The sequence below is a fragment of the Simochromis diagramma genome, unplaced genomic scaffold (genome assembly GCF_900408965.1).
Source record: "Simochromis diagramma unplaced genomic scaffold, fSimDia1.1 OVJJ01000571.1, whole genome shotgun sequence".
In the NCBI taxonomy this organism is placed as follows: Eukaryota; Metazoa; Chordata; class Actinopteri; order Cichliformes; family Cichlidae; genus Simochromis; species Simochromis diagramma.
In genome coordinates this window covers 3,510,279-3,520,130 of record NW_024386885.1, presented here as the reverse complement: position 1 = coordinate 3,520,130, position 9,852 = coordinate 3,510,279, and the positions used below count along the sequence as shown (strand labels likewise).

The following is a 9,852-nucleotide window of genomic DNA, read 5'->3' as shown; positions in this document are numbered from 1 at the left end:
GGTCGGGTGAGGAGGACTCAGGACTGAGTCGAGAGATAAGTTGGAGCCCCAGATGTTGAGAAGTAGAAGGGCTAAATATGTATTGCTCATTTGGTGCTTAGGCTTTTATTATCAAAAGAAACACTGAATCCTTTTAGAAGATAAAATGTCTGTTTGTTTGATGCGTCTGTCTGTAAGACCCAGTAACTAAGTGAAGAAGGCCGACAGCTGATTTAGCACTGACTCGACCAGAAGACTGCTCTCCAGTTAAGGCTGAAAGGCTGAGTATCACACTGGATGGGAAGCTGTGGGATAGCAGGCTGAACGAAACACATGTTCCTTTGATTCACATGTAGAATATATGTGAAAGGGAGAGAATCAGAGAACTATCTCCTGAGGAAATTAAAATTCATCCTCCTCTATCAGACATTCTCTCCATACCTGAGAGTGTTCAGTCTCCAGTCTGGATCCTTCAGTCCAGCCGACAGCAGCTTCATTCCCGAATCACCTGGATGATTGTAACTCAGGTCCAGCTCTCTCAGATGGGAGGGGTTGCAGCTCAGAGCTGAGGCCAGAGACGTACAGCCTTCCTCTGTGATCAGACAGCCTGACAGACTGCAGACAGAACAACGTGTGAACACTTTTTTGTTGTTGCTGTGTTGTTGTTTTTTTCTTTTTTTTGAGTTTGAATGCCACGCACCCATTCCACGCATTCAGTTAATGTTAGCTTTATTTATAGCAGCAGCAATTGAAAACACATAATGAGATATAATTAGTTGGATTTTTTTGCCCATTGTTAATCAGCGGTGCCAGCTTTGTCTTTCACAGTGATAAGGCCATGAGGGTTCTGCACAGTATCTTTGCTGTTCCTAGGACTGCACTCTTCTGGACGTAGATCTCAGACGTCATTCCTGGGATCTGCTGGAGCCACTCGCCCAGTTTGGAGGTCACTGCCCTCGCTGCTCCAGTTACCAAGAGAACCACTGTTTCCTTCACCCTCGACATCTTTTTGAGCTCATCTCACAGCCCGTCGTATTTTTCAGGTTTCTCATATTACTATCACTCAGCTACATCTATCACTATGGCTGTCTTCATCTGCTTTTTCTATCGCCTCCTTTAGCCAACTGATGATCTCACCAGTAGGGAAGGGCATAGGTATTGATTGTCCAGATCTTGTTCTTCCCATTCGGCTGACTGCTCAGAACTTGTGGTTGCAGCTTTCCTGGAAGCCACATTTGCCTGTGGGATTCCCAGGTACTTGTAACTATTCTCAATGTCTTATGGTCTTTTTTGCATTTCCTGCAGTTTTTCCTTAATCTATCATTCATAGCAATGAAAGGGAATTAGTATATCACGAGCACAAAATAGCCCTAAATTCTCTAAATGGACGGTGAATGAATTCACTTTTTAAACATGCAAAAATATGAAATATGAAAAAAGTCTACAGTACCCAGAGTCTAACACTATGCAAAAGGTTAAACAAAAATAATTTGACAATTATATGATGGGTAGCTGTTTAAATATTAATACAATTTAATGTTTTATGGCTGATTCCTGACCTGAGAAATTCCAGTTTACAATGTGGATTTTTCAGTCCTGCAGAGAAAAGCCTCACTCCTGAATCCCGCAGGTCATTGTTACTCAGGTCCAGCTCTTGGAGACTAGAGGAGTGGAAGTTGAGAGCAGACAGAACTTCACAGCTTCTCCCTGAAAGGTTACAGCCACTCAATCTGAAAAGCAAGATTTGTGATAAGATTAAATTACTGTAAATGCTGAACCTAGACAGCCCAATTCATGGTTAAGAAAATAATCTAAAATTTGAGTTAAAACAAATGTAATTAAACATTTTAAATTTTCTTTGTGAAAACACAAATCAAGCTCTGTCTAAATATACCTGTTGGCATAAACAGAAGGCACTATTGGTCACTTTCTTGGCCCAAACAAATCTCTTCTAAGGGACACTTAAGTGTTGCACCTCCACCAGATGCTTTTGGTCAGTAAGCTTCTGGTATGATCACACTTGTTGGAAAGTTCATAGCAGAAATGAAAAAGGAGATAACAGACTACACTGAAGGCGAGTTATAAACTGAGCTATGATTAGCTAACTAAAGTATGTGTAATTGATATAAAGAACAAAACTCCTGTCCTTGAAGACAACATTGTGAGTGAAAAACACGAGGCTAGCAAATCTCGGAGACGAGGCTGAAGGATCAGATCTAGAATGCATGCAGAAAGTATTCACAGCAGTTCAGTTTTCTCCAAGTTGTCATGTTAGAGCCTCATTTCAAAATGAATCACACCAATCATGCCTTGCTGGCTTAAAAGGCTGTGCTGTTAGTCATTACATTGTTGTTGTTGGTATGTGTTGGGCTGTTAAATAAAGCAGCATGCTGAAAAGCATGAAACTGTGGTTGGGTCTACCGTGTGATGTTTACAGTGGTGCCAAAACCCAGGAGGGGGCGTGGCAGACCCAAGACCGGGCCAGCCAGGGAAGGAGCTGGCCCAAAAAGTGGCCGAGCTAGTGGCCACGCAGTGAGAGCAGGCGGCGGTGTCTCGCCACCCGTGGGAAGAATTACAAAACTGATCCGAGTGCCGGATGCAGCGAATCATGAGTCTAGCAGCTCAGATTAGTTCCTGGCCGTCACCCCCGCCACCCCCACCTATGACCCTCAACTGCACAGCGCCTGTTCTGGCCTCCAGGGTGAAACCAGCCAGGATGCAGCCTGTCAGCGCACCCATCACTACTCCTTGGGTGGGAGCGGCTGTTGGCCGGCAGGGGCCTGCACCCGTCATGGCCCCAGAGGAGGGCCGCAGAGCGACTGGTGTGTCTTCACGGACCGGCCAGAGGCACTGCGAGGGGCCTCTCCAGCCAGAGGTGGAGGTCGAGGAGGCGCTGCGAGGGGCATCTAAAGCAGGTGGTGGAGGTCGAAGCGTGCAAGGGTTGTGCTACTCCTGAGGTCACCGTGCTGGCCGGTCTAGCGGTGTCCTGAGGTCAGCACGCCAAGTGGTCCTGCATGCCGGCCACCTGCCAAGCCACGTGGGAGCCTCTGCTTACATCTGCAATTGCCACATGGGTGGCCCCCGTCACCAGCGCCACGGATACGTGGGTAGCCACCTGAACTCACACTTCCCTATCGCTGAGCCGCTGTAGGGGAGATGGACCCATCTGTACGGCATATGCAATCCCGGCTCACGCTGCAAGCTGTGGAGCTGCAGCTGACTGCGTGTGTACAGCAACCGGGAAAAAGTGTTAAATACAGCAGGATGCAAACTGTGAAACTGTGGTTGGTTCTGCCGTGTGCTGTTTACAACCCATAGTGACAAAGTAAAAAAAAAAGTCTGCTTGAAAAATTTTCAGAAACTTATTTAAAATGAAACAACCAAAAAATAAATAAATAAAACGTATAAGCAAGTATAAGCAAGTATTCACAACCATGCCACTCAAAATTAAGCTCAGGTGTATCCCATTTCCACTGATCATTTGTTAGATATTTCTACAAGTTGAATAGAGTCCACCAGTTGACTGGCTGTGATTTTTAAAGGCACAGGCTTGTTTATATACGGTCCCATTTTTGAGAGAGCATTTCAGAGCAAATAGAGAGGTGACCAAAAATCTGATGTGAACTCTTTGGCCAGAATGCCAAATGTCGTGTCTAAAGGAAACCAGCTAAAGGTCATCACCTGGCCAATACCATCTCTACAGGTGAACAAGTGGTGGCATCAGGATGCTGTGGGGAAGGTTTATGGCAGCAGGAACCAGGAGACTAGTCAGGGAAAGATGAATGCAGCAATTTACAGACATGTCTTTGATAATCGAGAGGCTCGAGAGGACCTTTGACAGCTGAATTATTTTGAATATTTCACAAATTCAAAAAGGAATGACCACATATTTACTTACAGAGCTCTGTTGGAGGCTTTGACCACTGGCAGCAGCCTCAGAAGAGCCTCCTCTGAAGCAGAGTATTTATTCAGGTCAAACACATCCAGATCTTTTTCTGATGACAGTAAGATGAAGACCAGAGCTGACCACTGAGCAGGAGACAGTTTATCTGTGGAGAGACTTCCTGAACTCAAGGACTGCTGGATCTCCTCCACTAGAGAACGATCATTTAATTCATTCAGACAGTGGAACAGATTGATGCTTTTCTCTGTAGACAGATTCTCACTGAGCGTCTTCTTGATGTACTGGATCATTTCCTGATTGGTCTGTGAGCTACTTCCTGTCTGTGTCAGCAGGCCTCGTAGGAGGGTCTGGTTGGTCTGCAGTGAAAGACCCAGGAGGAAGCGGAGGAACAAGTCCAGGTGTCCATTTGGGCTCTGTAAGGCCTTGTCCACAGCAGTTTGGTAGAGGTTTTTCTCTGTAGATTCTCTTGTGTCAGAGTTCTTGGAGGTTGTTTGTTGTTCTTCCAGCAGATTGAGTCCAGAGTTGATGAAGGTCAGATGGACATGAAGAGCAGCCAGAAACTCCTGAACACTCAGATGGATGAAGCAGAACACCTTGTCCTGGTACAGTCCTCTCTCCTCTTTAAAGATCTGTGTGAACACTCCTGAGTACACTGAGGCTGCTCTGATATCAATGCCACACTCTGTCAGGTCTGATTCATAGAAGATCAGGTTTCCTTTCTGCAGCTGATCAAAAGCCAGTTTTCCCAGAGACTCAATCATCTTCCTGCTCTCTGGACTCCAGTGTGGATCTGTCTCAGCTCCTCCATCATACTTGACCTTCTTCACTTTGGCCTGAACCACCAGGAAGTGGATGTACATCTCAGTCAGGGTGTTGGGCAGCTGTCCTCCCTGTCTGGTTTCCAGCACATCCTCCAGAACTGTAGCAGTGATCCAGCAGAAGACTGGGATGTGGCACATGATGTGGAGGCTTCGTGAAGTCTTGATGTGGGAGATGATCCTGCTGGACTGCTTCTTATCTCCAATTCTCTTCCTGAAGTACTCCTCCTTCTGTGGGTCAGTGAACCCTCTGACCTCTGTCACCATGTCAACAAACCCAGGAGGGATCTGATTGGCTGCTGCAGGTCGTGTTGTTATCCAGAGGCGAGCAGAGGGAAGCAGTTTCCCCCTGATGAGGTTTATCAGCAGCACATCCACTGAGGTGGACTCTGTAACATCAGTTAGGATTGTAGTTTTGTGAAAGTCCAGAGGAAGGCGACACTCATCCAGACCATCAAAGATGAACACAACCTGGACGTCTTCAAAGCTGTAGATTCTTGCTTCTTTGGTTTCAGTAAAGAAGTGATGAACAAGTCCCACCAAGCTGAACTTTTCCTCTTTCAGCACATTCAGCTCTCTGAAAGTGAATGGAAACATGAACTGGAAGTCCTGGTTGGCTTTGTCTTCAGCCCAGTCCAGGGTGAACTTCTGTGTTAGGACAGTTTTCCCAATGCCAGCCACTCCCTTTGTCAGCACAGTTCTGATTGGTTCATCTCTTCCAGATGAGGCTTTAAATATGTCTTCTTGTCTGATGGTTGTTTCTGGTCTGTCTGGTTTCCTGGATGCTGTTTCCATCTGTCTGACCTCATGTTCATCATTGACCTCTGCAGTCCCTCCCTCTGTGATGTAGAGCTCTGTGTAGATCTGATTCAGAAGGGTCGGGTTTCCTGCTTTAGCGATGCCCTCAAACACATGCTGGAACTTCTTCTTCATGACAGACTTGAAATGATGTTGAAAACCTTCAGTGGGAATTTCTAAAAAACAAATTAATTAAATCTCAGTCAAGAATTTATTAAGTACACATGCATGTTGTCCATCTGCAAGATATTAGTTAATTTAGCATTCATTAACCAGCTCTAATCTTTATCTGTTTCTTACTGCGCAGCAGACGGTCAGCCAGCTCCTCCTCATTCAGTCTCCTCAAGAAGTCCACTGTGATCTTCACAAATGCCTCTCTGCTTCTGCTCTTCTCATCATCCTCCCTCTGACTCTCTAAGCATTCTGGGTAATCTGGACTCAGAAGCTTCTGGATCTTCTTCAGCTCGTTCTTCACAAACGTGATGATGTTGTCCTCCAGCAGCTGGAACAGAATACTTTATGAATGAGCCAATCAGACTGAAATCATGGAGCCAAACATCAGATCCATGTTGGACACACTGACACTCCGCTGGTCTACAAAGAGCAGCATGGAGATGACTGTGAACAGAATAGATGTAAAAGTAGTTGTTGTACATGTACAGACCATAAATATGGAGTCCAGCTGTGTTTGATGGGCAGACTGACCACGTTGAACCTCTGAGCTCTCCTGGTCCACTCTGTGGAGGAATTATCATCAATTCAGCCAGTGATATTTTGACAAAGACATTTATTTAGATGACTGCTCTTAGTCGTATATGGCTATGATTTCAGCTGATCGTCCTAAAAATCAACAGCTCAGCTTAGTTTCTTTTTACTTTGCGTTTCCCAACTAAAAGCCAACATCAGCTGCTAACAAATTCTCTTTGGATGACAGTTGTAAAGAAAACTTTGTTTTTAAATGAATGAGATGCTCTATAATTTTTAGTTTCTCAATGTTTTGTCGATACATCCGCGAGATCTTCAACTAACACCTCCAGCAGACCTTCAAGAGAGGTTCGCTCTGAGTTCCTGAAGACTCTGGACGTTCTAGCGCTGTGTTGGTTGACTCATCTCTACAATGTTGCGTGGTTATCAGGGGCAGTGTCTCTAGATTGACAGACTGTGGTGGTTCCCATCTGGGAGGACCAGTAAGTTGCACTCTTTCCCAGTGGGTGATGGACTCTGTCAGGGCTGCCCTTTGTCACCGGTTCTGTTCAGAATTGCCACGAGGCTTTCACTTGGGTGGTCTCAGAATATCCTCTCTGGTTTTCACAGATGATGTGGTTCTGTTGGCTTCATCGAGTGATGGCCTTCAGCCCACACTGGAATGATTTGCAGCTGAATGTCAGACCTACTAACCCTAACCTGGCTGAGCTCTACTCTTAAAAACAAAACAAAAACACAGAAAAATCTTAATATTCATAAGATGAAAAACACTGCATAGGTGGCACCAACCTGCTTACTTAGTGTTTTTAACAGAAAACAAATGGAAATGTACAGAGTCCACCAGACCTAACCAGTCCTCTTACTCCCACCACAAACCTTACACAAACAGATAAACGAGGAGGTATAACAACATTCAACAACACCAAGCAGTTAAATCAGCTCTCAAAGAGTTGATGTTACTAGCTGCTCACCTCTCTGCAGCAGACACCTGCTGGACTTTAAAATCAATGAGCTGAAGTCTAGACTGGTCACTCTTGAAGGACACACAGCTGGGTCCAGCTTCAAGTCCAGCTGGACTCCCATGGGTCCTGTTAGGGAGGAAACATTTTTTTTAATTTGCAGCTACAGAAGCTGATGAAGATTAGGATACCTTCATCATCCTAAAGACAAACTGGATTGCAGGCTGAGCATGAGCAGAAGGAAACTCCAAACTAGTGTTGGCAGTGGGCATGCTGGTTTTGGTCAGTTTAGCCACGAGGCTAAAGTCAAACTACCCACTGCTAGCATTTGTTTCTATAACAGTTCAGGAGCCAGATGTCTGATGTCTAAATTTCCACAACTTCTTAAAATAAATAGTTAAAAACAGCCAATTCTGTCAAAATGTGGCTTCAAACCAGATAAAAATGACAGTTACAGCTGAGCCTGTGTGTCCTTTGAGACATTTTAGATCATTTTAAAAACCACGAAGCAAAAAGATCATCATCACTTACATCAGACAACAAACTGACAACACAGAGTTCATGTTACTAACAGCTCACCTCTCTGCAGCAGACACAGGCAGGTCTTCTATGGGAGGGCTTTTAGACTTGTCACGCTCTCTGGGTGGAGGTCCAGGTGGGTTCCTGTGAATAATGATGGAGCAGAGATGTGAGTGCTGAGCTGTGACATGGAGAAGAGTCATGGACAGTTAGAGATGGTCATCTCACCTCTGAGCTTTGGTCTGGCTCTCATGTTCCCACACAGAGTGGTTTTAGAGGGAGGGACTCCCTCCTCTCTGTCCTCACACTGATCCATGCTGCTCAATCCAAATCAGCTCACACACACTTTCTACCTTCACCTGCAGAGGAAACACAATCATTCATGTGCACATCAGCTGAGAGCTGCAGAGGTCGTGTCTGATGTGTTGATCTGCTCCATCTGAGTGCAGATAATACGAGGTATCTGCTGTAGTTGTAGGACTGACCATCACATATCAATAAGGGATCAATAATAACAGCAACAAGCAGCGTTATTCTTAGAGACTGTACAGACTTCTACAACCAGAGTTTATCAACATTATGTTATTAATTAATGTACTTATGACAGTATCATGTTAATGAGAGGAAAAATAACGTTCACATTACAGAAATAAACTGAATGTTGTTCTTGTGCAGAGCGTTCACTGCACTGTGTTTCCTGTTTCCTTTCATTTGATAAAAACTGTAAATGTTCAGAGACAGACGATCAAACTGAGTCGGAGTTGCACTGGCACATATGGAAAGAATAAAGTACACAATCGTTTACAGCAGCACGATACGGTCTCTCAATCACACCACCACACAGTACTGACCCACACATATAGTTCTTACACACACTGGACATTCTGGACATTGTTTTCACTTCATCACTTAAATCACTTTAAGCATATTTGCACTGCAGAAGACATAATGTGGATTGCACAACACTGGACATTATATTCTTCATTTCCAGTTAATATTTGTACAGCTGCTGTTATTGTGTATATATTTATTTATAATTTCTTCATACATTCTTATATAGTTCTATATTGTGTATTTTGTTGTACAGTTATTTTATTTTCAACTTTAATTTATATATTTTATCTTATTCTTTCCCAGTTAAATTTACCCTTCATTCTAATTTGTGTTGTACAGTTATTTCCTTTTTAACCTTAATTTATATTTTATTCCTTCCTAGTTAATTTTACCCTTTTTAATTTTTCATATTTATTTCCTATCTTGTTCATAGCCTTTTCCTTTTTTGTTTTCTTTAGGTCACGAGCAGTTGTCCAAGCATTTCACTGCATATCGTACTGTGTATGACTGTGTACGTGACAAATAAAATTTGAATTTGAATTTTGAATTTTTGTTTGCAGCTGCACATCTATCACATCAAGAAAGTTCTGACAGCAAAAACTGACCAAAGGCTGAAAACACTGTGATCTGTGAGGAGCAACAACCTTTAGACAACAGGAACCCATCAGCAACTCAGAAGCACGTACAAAACACAACAGCAGTGCTCCAGGATGCTAGGGGGCAGTGTTGAGCTTTTGTTACCTCGTGGCTACACAAGCCAGCAAGTACCAACAATCGGATTTGGTGTGTGGTAGTAACAGGTAAATTAACTTTTTTTTAAACTTATTTGAATATATATGAGTGCTTGTGTATAAATACACAAACAATACACACATGCTTTCAATTGTGTAATTTAAGTGATCTAGTAGCTCTGTTTTGGAAGTTCAGTTCATGCTAGAAATGTGTTTTGCAGCTTGTACGTGTTTTGTCTCTAGGGGCCACCGCATATATTTATATATAAACATATATAAATACAACAGACTTCTTTTTTTTTTACATTATAATTCCTTTTGTGCATACTTTTATATTATTGTTACTAATAAATTAATTAAAGCAACAAAACAACCTGAAGAGCCGGTTCTCTAAAAAGAGACGGAAACCCCATCATCTGCAACTGAAAATAGTTGTGGATGATTACTATACCTTTCTAATGTGACCTTGTTGTCCCTGGCTCTCTCTCTCTCTCCCTCCCGCTCTGTTCCTGTGGTACTGACTGTAACTACCGCCCCTCCCCCCTCTGCCCAGCGCAAAGCACAACACCGGCTCGCGTCGTTCACGTCAAAGACCCGGCTCTGAC

General features: G+C 43.7%; 1 protein-coding gene across 1 annotated transcript; it reads right to left on the bottom strand.

Annotated features, from left to right (window-relative positions):
• Nucleotides 1-1,809: 1,809 nt before the first annotated feature.
• On the bottom strand, nucleotides 1,810-7,936 carry LOC120734647 (protein NLRC3-like). Its single transcript, XM_040033581.1, has 5 exons — nucleotides 7,911-7,936; nucleotides 7,743-7,826; nucleotides 6,164-6,236; nucleotides 5,812-6,001; nucleotides 1,810-5,675 (listed from the first exon to the last, which is right to left on the bottom strand). The coding sequence occupies exons 3-5, from the start codon at nucleotides 6,164-6,166 to the stop codon at nucleotides 3,874-3,876; spliced, it is 1,995 nt and encodes a 664-aa protein (XP_039889515.1). The 5' UTR covers nucleotides 6,167-6,236; nucleotides 7,743-7,826; nucleotides 7,911-7,936; the 3' UTR covers nucleotides 1,810-3,873.
• Nucleotides 7,937-9,852: the final 1,916 nt, after the last annotated feature.

Coding starts and splice junctions, on each gene's coding strand:
- LOC120734647 (XM_040033581.1), bottom strand. Junction 5,676..5,811: donor TGAGGAGGAGCTGGCTGACC/GTCTGCTGCGCA, acceptor TTTGTTTTTTAG/AAATTCCCACTGAAGGTTTT.